Source organism: Phaseolus vulgaris, chromosome 5 (genome assembly GCF_051622355.1).
Source record: "Phaseolus vulgaris cultivar YP4 chromosome 5, ASM5162235v1, whole genome shotgun sequence".
Lineage (NCBI taxonomy): Eukaryota > Viridiplantae > Streptophyta > Magnoliopsida > Fabales > Fabaceae > Phaseolus > Phaseolus vulgaris.
In genome coordinates this window covers 5,292,321-5,312,978 of record NC_143502.1, presented here as the reverse complement: position 1 = coordinate 5,312,978, position 20,658 = coordinate 5,292,321, and the positions used below count along the sequence as shown (strand labels likewise).

Sequence of the window (20,658 nt, the reverse complement as noted above, 5' to 3'; positions counted from 1 at the left end):
GAGGTCTTCTAATAGAAAATTAAATTAGTTCAAATGTGTTTGGATTAAGTGTTTTATTTTAAATAGTTTTCAAATATTAACATATTATTGCATCATTTATGTAACATTAAATAAAAAAATTTATAAAATTAATAATTAATTTTACATATAAAGTTATCATAGTAGCATGTATATTAAAAAAGGGACGATAAATTAGCGGTAAACTAAAATTACTTTTATGTGTTAATCAAAATCACATAATCGATAAAACTATAAATATGAAAGTTACTTAATTTGTAAATTTTTTAACCAAAATAAAATCATTAAAAACTATAAAATAAAAAATTATTCCGAGAGAAAATACAATTAAAATAAGACATATACAGAGAAAGTGGGCAATCCATCTCCACATTTTCAGTAGTCTTCATACAACCAGAAAGCATGTTGAACCCTAATTTGAAAGGTATGTTATGCAAAGTATGTAATTAATGTGCTTGATTTTTATTAATTACAATCACCCACTGTACACCCTAAGACGAGTATTGATCCTCTCTCGGCACATCGGACAATTAGTTAACTTGTATCCACACTCCCTGCATGTCTATTTTTCCAAAATATTATAATAATGATAACAATAATAATAAAATAATAACAATAAGAGAAACGAGACTAATAATTTAGTAACTCACCATGTGTCCACACCCAAAGGCCAAGTCTCTTGGATTGGTCAAACACACAGGGCAAACCTGTATAATTGAATAATTTGATAGAACAACAAATCAATACAATAATCAAATATTAACAGCTATCCAGTTTCCTTTTTTAATTTATAAAATTTTCAAATCGTTTTCACATTATATATCTTATTTTCAAATGTGTTTGTAGAGAAAAAAATTAGAAAGTGTTTGTTAAAGATTTTGTTAGACGGTCTCTTTATATGGTTTTGTTAGAGAGTCTATTTAGACTATTTTATAATCAGTCTAGTTTGTTGTTTTAGTTTATTGTGTTTTTTTGTTATAATAGACGATCTAGTAAGATGGTAGGTTGTATAGTTCATTCATTCATTCTTTGGTCTATTTATTCTTCCATTGTAAATTATTGTTATTTTCACTACTTACAGTCTTCTTCTTTTTACCTTCGCCTTTATCCTTTCGGACCCTATGGTATCAAAGCGGGTTAATCTCAACTGTTATGCTTGTGATAACTTTCTTCCATCTTTTCTTATAATCTTGTTTTTTTATTTGTAACTCTATTTTTCCATGAACATTATTAACATGGATGTGTCATAAAATCCCTCATGTTCTTTCTTCCTATACTCTGGAGAGAACCTTGGAATGGTTCTTGTCACTCCATAGTTGAGTATGGCTAACTATTAGAGGTATGAAACATGCTCTTTCATCCAAGAGTAAGCTAAAGCTAGAATGGAGATATCACACAACCTATTCATGAAGATCCGCTTTTTGATGTTTGGGAACGTTGTTATATAATGGTTATATATTAGATAACACACTTTATCCCCATATTGGTCAGAGTACAATTTACATTGATAATGCTTAAGAACTCTGGGAAGAATTGAAGAAGATTCTCAAAAGATGACCAATTTTGCATATCAGGCCTTCTACAAGAGATAAATTCTATCAAGCAAGTTTAAATAAGCATGTAGACGGTTACTGCGTGATCTGTTCTAAGCTAGACGGTTTTAAGTCTATGGCACCTCTTACTCAACAGAGAAACAAAAGCAGATTGTGGCATGAAATGGTTGGGACTACCCTAGAGGTTAGTTTTGGGCAGCATGTAGAAGATGGTTACTGCCTACAGGGGGCAAATGGCCAGTGGTGTAAGATTTGAAAGAGGAGAATCTGTATTTTGGATCTGCGTTTTTTTGGTTTGCTGGGGTCTCTTTAAGGGATCCGAAGATGTTGTGGAGTGGTTCCTAGGAAGTGATTAATGGTTGGGTGCTGGTTGACGATGCTTAGGAGAATCGTGATGCAGGTTTCTATAACAGATAGGATCTACTAGTTAAGGGTGGATCTAGGCTACTTTGCTGTAATAGGGAGGTGCATCACCTATGATGAATTGGACTTGGAGAAGAGTACCACTGGAAAATTCTGCAGCTGCTATTCAAGAGTAGGAAATTCTCCTTTAAGTTGAAGCAAAGGAATGATTTCCGGGAGGGAGAATTTATCTTGAAGCTTTTTGGTTTTTGTTTTAGGAACAAATCTTATGTTTACGTTTGAGCAAATGAAATCTTCCCTGTACTTTTATTCCTCTGGTTTGTATCTGTGTAACTGATATTTGTATAAGGGTTGGGACACTCTTAAAGTGTCTCATTTTATTCATTAATTCATTGGTAATAAAAAAAAATTTAAATAAGCATTACAAAGTACTATCCTAATTTGAATATTTTTTAGGAAGAACTTGAGTTCTTCATATCCATTATCGTTTGTACATGTGACATAAAATGCAACTGTAATCTCTTTAAGATTATAATAGATTATAAAGTGTTTGAACATGTGATGTGTTTCTCGAAGGGTCTTGGAGAATTATTTGGAAATATAAAAAATCATATTCTTCTTATGGAACCTCTCTACCTAAACTACGTGTTTTCTCTTATTCTTCAACAAGAAAGATAGTTAAGTGGAAATATTTATTTTGATATTAAAGTTAACAACACATGTTAGAATCAACGTAGGTCGTTAATGAGTATAATTTTATTCACACTTTAAAGCTTTAATCATAAATCCTTGGAGTGTAATCATTAATAAATCTTTATTTAAATTGAGATTCATCTAATTGGATTTATTTGGTCTTTAACTATTATTTATGCTAATTTTGTGTTTTTAGAGTAAATGGTGTGCTAGACAATCTGAAGGAAGTTTATAGCTCTATGAGTGAGCCAAATATATGAAAGTCCAAGTTGTTTCTTTTGAATCAAAATAGAAAACAAAATTTGAGGAGAAGAATAAGAGAATAAAATTTGTAATATCTCTTAAACAAAATTGGAAGAAAATATTCTACAAAATACAAAGAAACAGAATCGTGATAAAACTTGAAACAAAATTCGAGAATTCTGGAAAGTTGGAAACTGAGAAACTATTAAAAAAATCGAAAAATAGAGCATTAAGTTTTTCTTAGTTTTCTTCTTTGTAATCTTTTCGTTTTTCCTCCACATGGAAAACTAAGCTCCTTTGGATTGATTCTCTAGTAATTTCACAATGAATTTTGAGGTTCTGTGCAATTAAAGTTTTGCTCTTCAATATCTTACTATGCTAAATATCTACGTTTTTTCATAGTTTAATTGATGTTTTGAGAATTGTTTTGGATGCATGTTGATAATTCAATTATGTCTATAATTAAACTCTTGTTTATTTTTCTGAACAATCTCTTGGGCGCATGATTCAAGAGGTAAAAGATTAAAAATCTTATCAATAAATGCATGAAGACGAGTAAGGTACTGCATAAATTAGTGAACACATGTTTTATTAGTGGGATTCGATTGTCTTTGACTGACACATCTTTGGTCAATACAATTATGTTTAGATGATTAAATGAAAGATATATATATATATATATATATATATATATATATATATATATCAACTAATGAAGAAATTATTGTTGGAAAAGCTTGAGAGTCCACCTGCTTTCTTTACTCTTTTTTTTTTATCGTTTACTTTATTTTCTGCTAAACAGACTCAACCCACTTTTACTTTATTCTTATTGCTAATTTTTAGTGCTTGCAAATAAATTTTGAATATTGATTTGCTGATTTCACTATTGGATTCATGAGGAGACAACTTGGGGTCATCTGACCTTATCTATACTATAATTTCTTTAGTGTCAGATGGTCTAACACTGTGTTAGACGATATTCACTGAAATCATTTTAATTTGACTGCTAAACGACAACTATCAGTCTTCTAATAAAATGTCTAATAGACAATTTAATTGTGATAACAACAATTTTAGTTATGGGTGGAAATCCCAGGTAGAGGTAAAGGAAGAAGCTACGAGAAGCAATGCACATATTGTCACAAGATGGATCAAACTCCAAGATAAGAACAACCAAAATAAAGCTCAAACTCCTTTTAATAATGAGCAAATCCAACAACTCCTAAAAGTCCTCAAAAACACCGAAAAAAATCAAATTAGTATTGCTAGTGATTCTTCTGTTGCTCAAAATGAGAAAGGTAAAAATTTAAATTTTTGAATTTTTAACACAAGTGCTACAAATCATGTTATGCATATGAAAAATATTTTTTTATTAGTTTTCAGAGAATGAAACTCGTTTTTTTGTGAAACTTCTTAACAGTACCCATGTTGTTGCAAATTATGCATGACTTTGCAATTTTAAAAAGATTTTGTTATTTATGATGTATTCTCCATACTAGTACTTACCTTGAATATTATCTTTGTTCAAAATGCTTTGAATTACCAATTTCTATTCTCACATAATGCTTGCTAGATATTAGATAGGACTACATTAAAGACAATTGGACAAGTTAAACTTTAAAACGATTTATATCAGATTACTGGAATGCCTAATATGTACAAATGCATTTAAGTAAATAACAAGATTAGTTGCAATTCTGAAAGCTTGGATATATGACACTATAGATTGGGTCATCCTTCAAATAAGGTTCTTGAACATATTTGTAAGAATTATTATTTTAGCTTGTTTATCCTTTATTGTGTTTTTGATTATAATAGACAATCTAGTAGGATAAGTCGACTGTTTTGTTGGACTTGAGAACCTTTGTCCGATATTTCTTTGATCCATTTATTCTTTCTTTATTCATAAATTTGTATAAAAAAAAACAATAATATATTGATATTTTCATTATTAGAGTCTCCTTCTTCTTTGCTTTGCCTTTTTTCCTTCCCAACCTTCTATGCCTCAATAGGCTTGCTACATTTCGTGTAAAAATATTTCTGAAAACTATACCACTCCTTATTTTCTACTTATACACCCTAAAAAAAATCAATCCAATATAATAATAATAATAATAATAATAATAATAATATTTAAATATGTGGATTCTCATCGTATTACTTCTTCTCCAACTTAGATGAGAAAATTCTATGTGTTGGAGATCCCACATCGACTAGATATTAGAACCTTTCCTTGTATATAAGTGGGTGCAAACCTCAACCCTATGAGCCGGTTGTTAGAAATATAACTCGATTTTTTAAAATATATTTATTTTTAAGATTCTTAACATGCGTTTATTCTGTTCAACAAAGTGAAAGTCTTCACCTAAATTATTCACTTTCTCTTTTAAAATATGTCAAGAAAAAAAGACAAAAAAAACTTTGTTTATTTATACTTACTTGATGTTCAATTTATTTATTTTTTATCTAATAAGATATTTCACATTTATTCCTATTACAAAATAACTTTAAACCTAACTCAACTCCATAAAACCGGTTCTGAAATGTCTTAATCTCTTTAAATCTAACTCAACTCCATAAAACCGGTTCTGAAATGTCTTAATCTCTAATTGATGTGAGATCTTCAACACACCCCTCACGCCGAGACTACTAACTCGTGCATGGAGATATATGTTATGGATGGTCCGATAACGGTCCGATAGTAGGTGGTCTGATAAACCCAACAAACACATATTACAAAATAGACTTTAAGCAACCCCATAAAACCGACTCTAAAATGTCCTAATCTCTAGTCGACGTGGGATCTTCAACAATTCCAATAATTTATTTTCAAAGCTATACTATGATATAATCAATTTCAAGATATAAAAAATGTATGTCTGGGTTGAGATTATTCATTGTCAGAGAAATGATTCATACCATGAATAATTAAAGTTCACAGAAAATGGGTATTTTGTTTTGTATATGAACATTAAAGGTGAGTAAAACATACCGATTGGTTTTGGTCATCAATGGAGGATGCTGGTGCAGTGCTGGGAAGACGAGCTGGTGAGGGTGCAGGCCTAGAATAGGGTATAGGAGGAGCTTTTGGAACTATTCTCTTTGCTCTTCCTCTCACACGTCTATTTTCCAAACCACAAATATATACAATCAAGTTAAATAGAAACAAAACACTACTACAAAACATCACAATTCAATTGCTTTTAAATAAAAGTTTTAACTATTTAATTATAATTTATCGTATTAAAGTATATATTCTTAAAATAATTTTTTTATAAATAATAGTTGAAACAAGTGAGAGAGTTCAAATAATTTAGTAGAATTTCCGTTTTCAATTTAATTTTATTGAACTAATTTTAAAATTGATTTAAGTGATATAGTTTAGGTAGTTTAATTTGTGAACCCCTAATTTTAGGATCATACCCGAGTATTCCAAATTCCATGGTGGCTTTATACTGGAAGGGGATCTCCATGAGAGCAGCCAGAGCAAAAGCTGCTTCTTTCTCAGAGGGGCTTATGTTTTTCGACATTATTTCAGTGAAATTAACAAACTGCACACAACAAAGCCAAAATTAGCTTTAATAATTAAATCATTAAAAATTTGTTAAATTAATTAAAATCAAAATCCATGGATTATTTGAAAATAATTAAATCGCTCTTTCACTTTAAAACTTTATAATTATATTTCTAAATTACTTTTAAATCCTTGATTAGGGAATCTGGTAAAGATTTCCTCAAATACATGCATGCATGAACTATGCACAAAACGTGTGGACCAAAATCCAGAATTAAACTTAAGGAATTATAGTTAGGTTGAATTAAAAACTATTTAGAAAATTAACAACCTAATTATGCGTTAAATAGTTTTTGGTAGTAATAGGTATTGTTATACCTGAAAATTGTCATAATCGCGTGCAGGTAACCTGTCATCAAACTTTCTCATATCTTCCCAAGGCCCGTCACCAACTCCTACTAGAATTATTGCAAGAGGATATGCACTGAGATCACAAATTCAAATAAATAAATAAATAAAGAATTTATATCATATAAATAAGGTGATGAAACTCTCAAGTTAACTCTTAAACTCTTGTGTTGGTAAATTATTTAAACTCATGATAAACTCCAAGTTAAAAGCGAATTAGCAAGTTTAAAATCAGATGTAACTGTTTTTTTTTTTCCAAATTGACAATATTTTATTTGACTCAAACTTTTTTGAAGAAGTTATAACTCATTTTTAATTGGTTTTCACATTAATAACCTATTTTTTTTATGAATTTATATAAATGATTTAGTCATCTATTTAGTTTAAATTTATTTAAATATAACATTTTATCAATGTGATTTACTATTTTTTTTATGAAGTGGAAATATTAAATTTGTATTAAAAGTATTATATTATGCATTTATGTTATTAACAAATTAATACTTGTGCGCATGCATAATCTCAGTATTAGAGATCATGATTCGTATGAGTCTCTCAAATTGTATAACATCGTCTCCAACAACCTAAGTCTACATGGGTCACCCTGTCCCATCTCATGATTCGCATACATTTTTTTAAATTTTTATTGTTATGTAAAATTTGTTGATTGTCAATATAATCAAATATTTCATTCATTATTTAATCAATAATATATATTTTTAAGTATAAATTTAGATTTTATTTTATACTTTACTTTAATACATCTTTATTTTTATGAGATATTTAAAATTGAATTAAAAAATATTTTTTTTGGCTTTTTTCTACCTTTATAAAATTGAACGGGTCGGTTTGCATTGCCTCTGTTAGCCCAAAGAGCCCAAAAAACAATGAAAAAAAAACAGTACAATATTACCAATTATAAACTACACTCACAAAAGATGAGAAACACATAAATAACAAAGTATGATAAAAATAAATCGAATTATTTTGTCTATTAGCTTTGATGCAAGTTACTTAGTTGTAACTTAGGTTAAACAACTCATGCATATCAACCAAGTAAAGTGATTCATAATCTTAATTGTAACTTAGTTTAAATAACTCATACACATCAACCAAGTAAAGTGAGTCATATTTAATGGGTTACAAAATAATTGTACATTGGTTAGAAGCACACAACAATTTCTAACTAACACAACAAAATATATAAAAAAATTGTTAATTCACAAAAAGATGTACTTGATCATCATATCCAGCCTACTAAAAGACAAGTCAAGTCTATATAGCTATAGGTTGCAACTACATAACTATCATATGACACGCTATAAAGAGTTCACTACACAAATATTTAAATTTTTTAATATTTTTAATGTTAGATAAATTCTTTGAGAGTTTTTAGAAGAATTTATGATAATTTCACCAGTTTAAGTGATCTATTGAATTTGACAACCTTATATATAAATAAAAAGTTGCAAGAAGGTTGTGGATATGTGTTGGGCTGCAACAAATGATGCAACGAAATTTGCAAGAACACTTTTGGAAACATTATCATATAATAAAGGATGACAAGAAGAGAAAATCATGAATGGTAGTTTGACATTATAGAAATGAAGTAACCTCGAGATAAAGACAACCGTGTGTGATAGATTCTATAAAATGTTGAGCTTAGAATTAGATCAAAGACAACTTTAGTAGTTGCATATATTTTTTTTATCAGTGATTATTGAAGCTCTAATTTGTATTGATGCATTTGGACGAAAATTTACTAATTTTATAGTTCTTCTTAGATGAAAATTTATGTTGCTCAAGTTTTGGCATGGGGCATTTTTTCAATTATAAAAGAAATATTATTCTTGATAAAGATTGATTAAACTATATATATCTACCTTGCATCAACGATTGCTTTAATTGTCTTTTCTTCCTGAGGACTTAGCTCTCCATCTCCAGTGTTGACACTTCTTGTAACCTTAAAATCACACACATTTATGCAAGTAAGATTTAAGAGACACAAACACACACGTGAATGTAACATTATAGTATAATACCTGGCCATCAGCAACTATAACCAACACATGGAATTGGCCACGGCTTTTCTCAACTATGTCTATGGCAGCTTCAATCACCGGAGCATAAGAAGTTGGTCCTTCAGACAAAACACAATCATTTTTTCAGCCACAGAAGTTTTCCAGCACAAAAGCAGTTACATTACATCTTCAAGAACAACACTACAAAAAGTAATAATGACCTGAAAGTTTCAAGTTTGGAACTATTTTCTGGTAGCAAGCCAAGACTTCCTCAAAGCCATGGCAAGGTGAATGATCACTGTGAAAGCTAAACACTTCTTCATCATGGGTAGTAGCTGCATCATCATAGAAAGTTCAGCTACATGTGTCAAGCTTGAAAAACTTTTCTTGGTTAATACTTGGTCTGGTTTAAGGATTAGGCCTTACCATCACCAAAGCCAAAGCATGGAATCAAGTTGTCATCATCAAAGGGAGCCAAAGTCTTGCCAATTATAGAGATAGCCTTCTCATAAGGATTAGGTGTAGTTCCAATAGCATGCAGGCTTCTTTTATTGAATGAGATTCTGCCTTCAGTCAGAAACAAATCATTTCATAAACATTAAAGAAATTATAAGCAACCCAAATCCCACAATTAATTATCAAACAACACTATCTTTGGCCAATTTTAGTTCTCATCAGATCATGCTCCATATACCACATCTTATTCAGGTTACAATGGACCCTGAAATCACTTGGCTACACACTTGTTCATGTACTACCACATACCAGTCCATTCATTACTCTTTGTAAAATCAATTCCAAGGATGAGATTTGATGATTCTAATCCTTCTTTCCTCAAGGCTGTTGTCACCTGCACAAGTTAAAATTTTCATGAAATTCGCTACATAATGAACATTGTAATTAATTAAGATGGTAGCTTACAATCTTGAAACTCTGACTTAATTGTAAAATAATTTGAAAAATAATCTTGATGTTAAACTTGTTTATCAGAATTTTTACATACAATTCATATTTTAATTGTTATTTTTATAACTTGTATTTGGTTAGTGGGATAAAAAATGTTCATATGGATCCGTGATTTGAAGTTTCTTCGTGAGAATTTTTAAACATAGGGTGAACAAACCTTTATTTTGACCTTTCAAAAATTGTGTTTAAGAACATATTATTTTTTTTTATAAATTATTCATTGATTATTGATTATTACTAGCCAATATACGAAGGTTATGAAGATTCAACACTACAAACACTTCTCTGTGTTACGAAGTGGACTTTAAGCCTAACTCAATCCCCATAAAACCGGCTCATGGAGTGAGGTTTGCACCCACTTATATACAATGAAATGTCCTTATCTCTAGTCGATGTTCCTTGAGACTTGTTCATCACTGGAGAAAGCTATGCTGGACATTATGTCCCTCAGCTAGCTCACACTATTCTCACTCATAATAACCTCACAAATCACACACTTCTTAACCTCAAAGGGGTTGCGATTGGGAATGGTTAGATAGATGATAATATGTGTAAGTTTGTTCAATGGATAATTCGTGAAGGCATAGCAGCAACGAATAATATTGTTTAAAGTTGTTCAGGGGGATCCATTAACAAAATGGATCGTCATTCCAGGCAAGGAGAACATGGAGGATTTGGTACTAATTGTCATGCCTACAAAAACTCAAATGATTTCACGACATTCTTCTTCGCGAATTTTCCAAACGGTTATGGGGAGCTGGATATGATCAAGATTTTTAGAAGATGGGCTAGGGTTAAAGAAGTGTTTATCTCAAGAAGGCTTAACAAATGGGGGAGAAGGTTTGGGTTCGTTAGATTTTTTGAAGTAAGGAATGTGGGGAGGCTGGAGAAGGATCTTGATCAGATTTACATAGGCAACAAGAAGCTGCATGTAAATGTTCCGAAATACAGGAGGAGTGAGATGGAAGCTAAAGGGCAGGGGAGTGAAAACAGAGCGTATCGTAAGGAGCAGGGAAGGATATACAGGAAACCGCAGGAGGAGTCACCAGTTGTTCATGGTCAGAAGAGAAGAACAAAGGTATGGAGAGTGAAGGCAGGGAGCAAGTCATATGCAGATGTTATCAAAGGTGATGCTCAAAGAAGGTGGGAGGGGCCGACCATTACCACTGAAAAGAAGGTATTGTCGTGGATGAAGTACAGTATGGTAGGACAGTTTAAGGAAGAGTTGAGCTTTGAAGAACTTGAGGATGAATTTCTTAAAGGGGGTATGAGCATGGTCCGAGTCAGATCCCTGGGAGATAATCTTGCTCTCCTTACTCCACGAGAAGAGGTGAACATGAAGGAGTTAATAGACCTCAATAAGGAGTGGTTCGAAAGTGTACTCCAAAAAATCGAGCCATGGACCGAGGAGTCTGTTGCAGAACATAGAGTAGTCTGGGTGCGATGTTATGGGTTGCCATTACCGCTGTGGACCAAAGATTGTTTCTCAAAGTTAGTAGGAGAGGAAGCGTCACTGGTGTCTATAGATGAAACAACGGTCATGTGGGAAAACTTGGAGTATGCAAGACTTCAAGTCCGTCTACTCAAAAACCGTAACGCCAGAATGGTTAAGAGTATGATGATTAATGAACAAGAGGTGACCATATACGTTGAAGAAGAAAAACTCATAAGACTTGAAGGGCAGTGTATGTGTCATCGGAATTACCTAGATACCTCTGATAGCATTTCATCTTCAGAGACCTATGTGGAGGAGTCTGATAGTTCGGTGTTCAACGGTGAGGAGGAGGATTTGAGTGAAGGGAAGGTCCGGCGACCGGAGGAGAAAGAGGAGGAGGGAGCGGACATGAGTGCGAATACGACAAAGGCCCCCCTATCTTGGGCAACTGCTACGAAAGGGGATAAGGGGCAGAATAAAGCAACTCGGTTATACACTAAAGAGGAAACCAAGGGCAACGAGGAGGCAGCTTTAGTATCTCAATCTGAACAAGATCTCACATATGTGCAAAATCACCTTTTTGGGCATGCTGAGCTGGCTAGGTTAGTGGTGGATTTAGAATGCAGGGACACGCCTCTTAAGCCCAAAATGCATCCGGGCCAGAAGTGTGCGGGGAAGGCCCACTCGGGAAAAGAGGGTGAGGCTGGACAGAACCTATCACAGAAGGAAATCGAACGCATTCTTGGAAGTGCGTATGAGCCAAAGGAAGACGATGAACGACGTTATGTGGGAAACTCTCAATCAACATATCTTGTGGAAACGGGAAGTAGAACTGATAACCGACAGAATGAACCCAATTCCAGTCAAGAGGGACGAATTGCCGTGGAGAAAGAAAACCAAATAGGGGTGAATTTGCATGGCTTGTCAGAAGAAGAAGCAGCAGAAGCGGGTACTGCAAGTAAAACCCAATCACGGAAATGCAAGCTGAAAGCGCTCCGAGAGTTGGGAGACGCAAATACCTATCCTAGGCAGTCTGTCCGGTTGAGCGAGAAAACATCACAGAAGAAGAGTGACATGTTGAATAGAGAAGGTATGTTCTCAGCATCCATTTCTGATGGGGATATATTTTTATGTAATGCCCGAGTGCACAGTCCAGAAAGTAGGGAGTAGTCAGATAACCTTTGGGTTGTTGGAAAACGGTTTGGGTTAGCTTGTCGAGGGGAGGAAGATGAGGTGGTTCAAGAATTCATCTCTATGGAAGACAGAGATCAGGAAGTGGTGAATAATACAGAGTTGGGTAGATAGAGAGGTTTAGATGCTGATTTTTAATTTGAATATTAGAGGTTTGGGGGGAGGAACAAAAGTACGTTACTAGAGGAGGTGTATATCGAGAGAGGGAGTGGAATTCATGTGCTTATAGGAAACAAAGACTACAGAAGTAACGGATGCTAGGTGTTTCTCTATTTGGGGGATAACAACATTGGTTGGATCCATAATGGAGGGGAGAACGACAGTGGAAGTTTACTCTCTCTGTGGCACAAAGATGCGTTTAAGTATGAGAGCCACTCAATGGGGAAAGGATACATAGCTATTGTGGGTCTACACGGGAAATCATCCCAAAGGTGTTGTGTGGTTAATGTGTATGCAGCATGCACTCTAAAAGAGAAGAAAATTCTCTGGGAGGAAATATCCAAGTGTAAAGAAAATTCACAGATTGGGATGTGGTGTTTTTGTGGGGATTTTAATGCTATAAGAAGACGAGTTGAAAGACAAGGGGCAAATAGGGGAGACTTTATTAGAGAGATGAAGGAGTTCAATGGGTTTATAGAGACAAACTTGCTTATGGATTTTCCCATTGTTGGGAAAAAATTTACTTTGTTCAAATCAAATGGAACGGTAAAGAGTAGGATTGATAGAGCTCTTGTAACAGAGGAGCGGTTACAGTGTTGGCCCACTTGTAAGCAATATGTCCAACGGAGGGAGGTCTCGGACCACTGTGCTTTGATGATTAAATGTCTGGACAAGGATTGGGGTCCCAAACCCTTTAGGTCGATTGATGCATGGCTTTCGGAAAAAGGCTTTGCTGGAATGGTGGAGGAAAGGTGGAAGTCATATAAATCCGAAGGAAGTGCAATAAAAGGGCTTAAGGAAAAGCTCAAACTTCTGAAGGTGGATTTAAAAGTATGGAATAGGGACGTCTTTGGGAATCTGAATTTGACTAAGAGTTCTATAGTGCAGGAAATTAAGAACTTTGATCGTCAAGATTGTAACGGTCAAGTGGGGGAAAGTTAGAGGCATGCTAGAACAGTTCTGATTAGAAGGCTTTGGGAGACTGATAATAAGCTTGACTCACTTATCCGGCAAAAGGCTAGGACAAATTGGTTCAGATATGGTGATTCCTGCTCTAGTTTTTTCCACTCAACTCTTAGGTGGAGGAGACTAAGGAATGAAGTGAAAGGGGTAGAGATTGGGGGCTTCTGGTGTGAGAAGCCTAGTACTGTACGAAGTGAAGCTAAAAAGCTTTTCGAAAACAGGTTTAAATCAACAAAGGATTTCGAGGTGAGACTTGATGCGGTCGAGTTTAAAACCCTTGCTAAAGAAGATAGCTTGAGAATGATAGAGGTGTTCTCTGAGGAAGAAGTTAAGGAGGCGGTGTGGCAATGCGAAGGCTCAAAGAGTCCAGGCCCGGATGGATTTAATTTTAATTTCATTAAGAAGAGCTGGAAGTACTTAAAGGCAGATTTTGTAGCAGCAATAGAGGAATTCTATAAAACAGGTTGTATTCCCAGGGGGTGCAATGCCTCATTCATAGCACTTGTTCCAAAGGTTAAGGATCCCTGCAAGCTTGATCAGTTTAGACCTATATCTCTAGTGGGAGCCATATATAAAGTCATTACTAAAGTATTAGCAGGAAGGTTAAAGAAAGTTTTACTGACAATAATAAATGAGAGTCAGTCTGCATTTATAAAGGATAGGGGTCTCACGGATAGTGTGCTACTAGCAAACGAGGTAATTGAGGACCTTAGAAGGAAGGGGAGAAGAGGGTTGTGCTTGAAGGTAGACTTTGAAAAAGCTTACGATTCGGTAAGATGGGAGTACATGTACGATATGCTTGATAGGATGGGTTTCCATAATACCTGGATTAAGTGGATCAGAGGATGTATGGAGTCAGCCACAGTGTCTGTTCTAGTCAATGGGAGTCCAACTGAAGAATTCAGACCGACAAGAGGATTGAGACAGGGAGATCCCTTAGCACCGTTTTTTTTTACAATAGTGGCTGAAGGCCTTGTTGGACTAGTTAGGCAGGTGATAAAAATCAACCTTTTTGTAGGAATTAAGATTGGAAGTAAGGAGGTAGATGTGAGCTTCTTGCAGTATGCGGATGACACCCTTTTCTTCTGTGAAGATTCCTGGAGCAATGTGGTGAGTATGAAGGCAATTCTAAGGGGTTTTGAGATAACATCTGGGCTGAAAATCAACTTCCACAAATCAAGTCTAGTATGTATAAATGTTGAGAATACTAATCTTAGATGCTACTCAAAACTTTTAAATTGTGGCCAGATGGGTTATCCGTTTAAGTACCTGGGACTAGAAGTAGGAGGAAATCCAAGGAAAAAAACGTTCTGGAAACCTGTTTTGGAAAAATTGAAGGCCAGACTAAGTGTGTGGAAGGGGAGGTTTTTGTCCTTGGCAGGAAGGACTTGTGTAATTAAGTCCGTGCTCACCGCAATACCTCTCTTTTATCTGTCTGTATATAAAGCACCAGAATCGGTTTACAAAAGCATAATTAGCATTCAGAGAAGATTTCTCTGGGGATGGGGAAAGGAAAAAAGGCCGATTTCATGGGTAAGTTGGGGAGACGTGTGCAAACAGAAAGAAGAGGGAGGTTTGGTTATCAAGGACATAAGAAAGTTGAACTTTGCCCTCGTAGCAAAATGGAGATGGCGGCTTATCTCACAAGAGAAAGGGAAGTGGAAGGAGGTATTACTCTCAAAATATGGGTTGCAGCTAGATGACACACAGATTCTAGTGAAATACCAATCATGGTGGTGGAGAGATATAAAAAAATCTGTAGGGAGGGAGAAGGAGAATGTTGATTCAAAGAAGAGTTACGATGGAAACTAGGAAGGGGAGACAAAATCAATTTCTGGGAGGATGTGTGGGTTGGTAATACAAGTCTAAAAACATGCTTCCAAAGGCTATATACCTTAACAACAAATCAGGAGCAAAAAGTCAAAGAAGCTGGAGGGTGGGAGGGTTCTGAATGGCAATGGAGGTTACAATGGAGGAGGGAGAGATTTGAGTGGGAATCTGAGATGGAAAGAAGTCTTCTTGAAAGAGTTTCAGGGTTTGTTGTGACGAGATACATAAATGACAACCAAGTGTGGGGAGAGGAGGACTAGAGAGGTACACGGTGAGTTCAGCGTACAACTGCTTAGTCAAGCATTTAAGAGGGACTCAAGAAGTTATTTTTGATTTCCTTTGGAAAACCGCAGCATTTCCTAATGTGCTAACAACAACGTGGAGAGTGCTTATAGACAGAATTTCAACACGGGAGGCCCTTGTGAGAAGAGGTGTGCAGATGGAATCTACCGTTTGTGTTCTGTGCCGGATTAAGGAGGAGTCATCACAGCATTTATTCATTGAGTGTGTGTTTGCACAGCGTGTCTGGTCCCTTTGCCAAAAGTGGCTGGAAATCGTGTTAATGCAAAATAACGAGATTAAATCTCATTTTGAGAGTTTTATTTGTTCTCAGGCCAGTGGAAAACAAAACTTGGTTTGGAAAGGTATTTGGGCAGCTGTTATAAGAGGTATTTGGGACCAGAGAAATTCCATTCTGTTCAATCAAGGAGTTGTGGAGGTAGAGTAGATGATCTAGATGGCACAGCTAAAATCCTGGTTCTGGCTAAAATATAGGACCAAGTCTTTTAATTACTCCTTTGCAGATTGGACCATTAACCCGGTTATCTGTATAAAGAGTGTTAAATAGTGTGACCTGTATAGCAGAGGGGTCAAGGGGTTAGGTAACGACCCACATTGACTAGGGCAGTAGCTAGGGGTGTTTCCTGATGTAGATCCCCTAGTACTGATATATGATGAGTGCAGGATGAATTATGGAGTGGAAAGGTACCTTGGACCAGCGCTGGAGAGGCAAGGAACTGCAGTTCTGAGGGTGAAGGAAAACAGATGTAAGGCAGGTAGGTTGTTGTTTCCAGCTTGGGGCAGAGGACAGTTTCACAAGCCAGTGCTGGAAAGGGTAACTTTCACACCCTGGAACTGGTGCGGATCAATAGAGTTAGCTGAAAAGGCTGGCCTATTGGCAGTTTTGTGTTGTAGCATGGTGGGGATGTACTGTTTTGTATTGGTACAGGAGGTGATACATAGTCAACCAAAACGCAAGAAGTATGTAGCTGTAATACATTGGGAATGAGCATATTTGCGTGGTTGTCACTCGTGCAAAGCTGGGAGCCCACACTTGTAGTAGGGAGGGATTTGGATCACCTCTGTTTTGAGGTAAGGTGTGTCCGGAAAGAGCAAACTAGGAGTTATAATACAGATCCATGGCTACGGTCCAAAGCAAAGAGGAGGAGAAAAATAGGATTAAAGAGGTTCCAAGTGGAATCTGGGTGGTGGCTGTTGTTTTTTTCTGGCTGCTGCAGGTCTAGGCAGATTTGTTTTTAGTGTATATGCACAGGGGTGCATTGCATAGGAGGGAAGCAGGAAGGCACGGTCTAACCGTAATAGAGGAGCAGTGTCTAAGAAGGTGCAGGGTGGATTTGTGAGAGGAGCCTAGAGCGTACAGAAGGAACTGTAATCTGGTCTGTTGTAATCTGCTTTAAGGCCTGGATCATATCCCAAAAGGGCTGATAAAAGGCGTGTAAGCCTTTAGGATCAGTAGGGTGGTTCCTGGTCTGCTGCAACATAGGGATGCTGGTTTTCTGTTCTTCTGAGAAAATCTTCCCAGCTTACATTTGCTTATATCTAGTAATAGGGAAACATGTTTAAGTTTCTCTACATATATGTGTATCTAGGGAGTAAGAAGAAAAGCAAGGTTTTTTTGTATAAGGATTGGGATACATACCCCTGAAGTATCCCATTAATTCAATTCATTATTTGTTGATAAAAAAAAAAATATATATCCAAATTCCTCCTTCAACATAATATGTGTATCTAGGGAGTAAGAAGAAAAGCAAGATTTTTTTTATAAGGGTTGGGATACATACCCCTAAAGTATCCCATTAATTTAATTCATTATTTGTTGATAAAAAAAATATATATATCCAAATTCCTCCTTCAACATAATTGATTGCCAAATACCATTTTCAGAAGTCATAGAACACCACCTAGTTTATCTATTTTTTAGAGTCCTCTGTTTCTGTCCCTGCCCAGCTCAAGTGATTTGGTGACAACACAAGCCATTAATTAAGGTGGAAGAGTGCGATAGGTTAGTGCAGATTAAAGGGTTTTGTTTTGCATCATTTCTTTGAAGATTTTGTTGCATGTTATGACTGGTAGCTCGTAGTAATAACCAAGCATGAAACATGCTATTGAAAAAGTAATTTGGCATCATTAATAATAAGAAAGCACGTTACACTTTTTTTTTTCTTCTTTCTTGACAAATCAAGTCCCATAAAAACACACATTTGAAAAAAAAATGCCAATAAATTAAAAGTAAATTTATATAATTTAATACTAATAAATTAAGAATAAATTCATGTAAAATATGTGAATAATTTTCAATGCAAAATCTTTAAAAAATGAGTTTATAAATTTTTTTATTTACATATTTCTTCTTTTATTTATTTTTACTTAATATTTCAACTCCCACTTAAATTTTTAATTATATATTCCACACATAGGTTGACGCTTGACCTGAACAAGATGTGTGTACCATGCATTACAGTGAGGTCCACTATTGCCGTTATTCACACGATGAACAAGCTTCAATGAAGAAATATAAAATCTTAAGACTCATTCATGATTATTTATTTTATAATATGTTATACTCTTACCTAAACTTATTTATGAGTAGAAAATATTTTTTAAAGTGCCTAATTATGGTATATTTTTATAGTATTGTGCTCGAATACTTTAAATTATGTTAAAAGGAAAAAATATTTATTTTGTGTGTGACTTCAATCATATTACTCTTTATTTCCAATGTTTACCAACCAATATTATTACGAAAAAAAATACTACTTATTGTTCCTGCCACATTGTTCTACGCCCATTCTCTTTTATTCCTTTAAATAAAGTGTCAAAGAGTCAAAGCTAATAAATCAATAGATATTTATGATGTAGCTTTTTATATAAGTTCACGAGATAGTGTGCTTTTAAGAATAAGTATGGGTTACTGTAAACAAAAGGTATGGGTTTCATGCATTCTTTTAAAAACTTATATATTTTTTTTATATTATTAGTAAGACTTATTAAATTGATGAATAATTTGTTTATAACATGTAATATTATTTTTAAAATATATTTGTTTTAATATACTTACTTTTTTTATTGTGTATTCATTAATTCCAAGACTTAACTTTCCATAATTTATTGAATATTTATTAGATTGAGTTCGTATTCAAATGAACAAATTCCATACAATTTCATATTGAGAAGGAAAGAAAATACACTTATCTCTACCCGTTTCATGAAGATTCTTTGTATTTGATTAAACATTATTTTACCTTCTACAGAGACCTTAACTGAACTACTCTAAATATTAAAATGAACTGTGGAAGACATTAAAAGTCTATGCATGAAGTAAAGTAAAATTCTAAAGTACTTGTTCATAGTTACTCACTCCAAATTAAAATTGAAATTAAATATGTTTTTTTCACTTTATACACCTTTTGTATTCTCGAATATTTATGGTAACTTTTTTCCTCCTAGAATGTTTATGGTGTCATTACTTTCATATTTGAAAACAAAAAATTTTAAAAATTGAAAGAGTAATTTGTCAATTAGTTTAAATAAAAAATTAAAATATCTCGTGACTTAAGTGATAACGTAGACATACTTTAAAGACTACGAAAATATTTGAATTTAGGAAATAAACACTAATTTTAACTTGTCTTATTTTCACATTCCAACATGACCATGAGAGAAACTAAATAGTGTTTCGTCCTTTAAAATATTCCAAGCATTAAACCAGTCTCTGGAAGAAATGCAAAACATCTTTCAAAATTTCCATTCATCACTAAACCTTTTAATCATTTTTTTATGTGATTACGTTATTTCTTTTAAATACGATGAAATTTTAAATTTTTATAAACATATAAATTCTTTAATAAACTCATTGCTATGGCAAGGTACAGTTATGTTTTGGTTGAATGAAAGTGTTTCTCACTAAGAATAGAAACACTTAAATTGAAAAGGGTACCACATAATTTTTCTAATTAATACTGATATTTTTTTGAGAGATTAATCTGGTAAATAAAAGTATAAGAAAGATGAAATTAATTCATATACCTGTTCAAGGGTAGAGAAGTTGTCACGGATAAGAGCATACTTCTTCGCTGCAGATTGCTTCTTGTCCATGACTGAAGAGCTTTGTTTGGAGTCAACTCTCACAAAACTTGGTTTCTTGGAAATGGATTGCGATCGCTGCGGTGGCGGTGGCGGCGAAGGTGGTTGGAGAGATGGATATAAGATTGGTGGTGGCAACGACGAAGATATTTGCGATGGAATATTGGATGGTAAAGCTCTTGTGGTGACGTTAGTGAAGATTCTTCCACCTCTTCCTTTATCATGGGTTGAACTATGAGTGCCATGCTTTTTATTTTTGCCAAAGAGGTTGCCCATGGCATCTTAAACTAGGTTTCTCCAAAACTGAATTAGAGTTATATATATATATGTAACAAAAATATATCTTAGTGATAAGATAAGAGGAAAATATTGTATTTAATGTAAAAGGAAACGAGTAAGAAGGTTCAGGAGTGTGGTTCTTTCAAAAAAATTATATACTAAAAATAAAGGTGATGGAATTGAAGGGGAATAAAGAAAAAAAATGAATGTGGAATATGATTCTTGTCCCTTTATTTTTGCTTGTGAGATTTGCACAAGTTGTATTCCTCTTGTGGCTCAATCAAGAGCTGAAGAATTGAACAAGTGCCAAAACCATGTGGCCTTTCAACGACCTTGCGTGTTAAAGGGTGCGTATAAAATCAGTAAATGAAGTATAGAACTTGCATTTCGGTAATCAAAGGGGTGTGATCACAAAGTACACAATACTAAATAGCATCCATGGCTTGGAGATATAAAATAAATCTTTAATCCTTATTCTTCACTAGTACAAAATACATAAAACACGACTCCCTATAAAGACGGTTATGAAAGAACAGTTGTAATAAGAGAGACGGTGATATTGTTGTAATTTTTTTTAATTTTTTCCTATTTTTAACAATGGTTCTTGTCTGAATCGTCATTATATGAGTCCTTGATAGA

At 34.2% G+C, this 20,658-nt stretch overlaps 1 protein-coding gene across 1 annotated transcript; it reads right to left on the bottom strand.

Annotated features, from left to right (window-relative positions):
- Positions 1 to 294: 294 nt before the first annotated feature.
- On the bottom strand, positions 295 to 20,146 carry LOC137834966 (E3 ubiquitin-protein ligase RGLG4). The gene is made up of 11 exons (XM_068643239.2): positions 19,684 to 20,146; positions 9,579 to 9,663; positions 9,240 to 9,380; positions 9,035 to 9,148; positions 8,835 to 8,932; positions 8,676 to 8,755; positions 6,763 to 6,868; positions 6,294 to 6,421; positions 5,863 to 5,992; positions 669 to 725; positions 295 to 580 (listed from the first exon to the last, which is right to left on the bottom strand). The coding sequence occupies exons 1-11, from the start codon at positions 20,014 to 20,016 to the stop codon at positions 494 to 496; spliced, it is 1,359 nt and encodes a 452-aa protein (XP_068499340.1). The 5' UTR covers positions 20,017 to 20,146; the 3' UTR covers positions 295 to 493.
- Between the last annotated feature and the right edge of the window lie 512 nt (positions 20,147 to 20,658).

Excerpts from the sequence above, each read along its gene's own strand:
- LOC137834966 (XM_068643239.2), bottom strand. The coding sequence starts at position 20,016 with ATGGGCAACCTCTTTGGCAAAAATAAAAAGCATGGCACTCATAGTTCA. Across the intron at positions 8,756-8,834 it reads TTATAGTTGCTGATGGCCAG|GTTACAAGAAGTGTCAACAC; the intron begins GTATTATACTAT and ends TGTGATTTTAAG. Across the intron at positions 726-5,862 it reads TTGATGACCAAAACCAATCG|GTTTGCCCTGTGTGTTTGAC; the intron begins GTATGTTTTACT and ends TCAATTATACAG.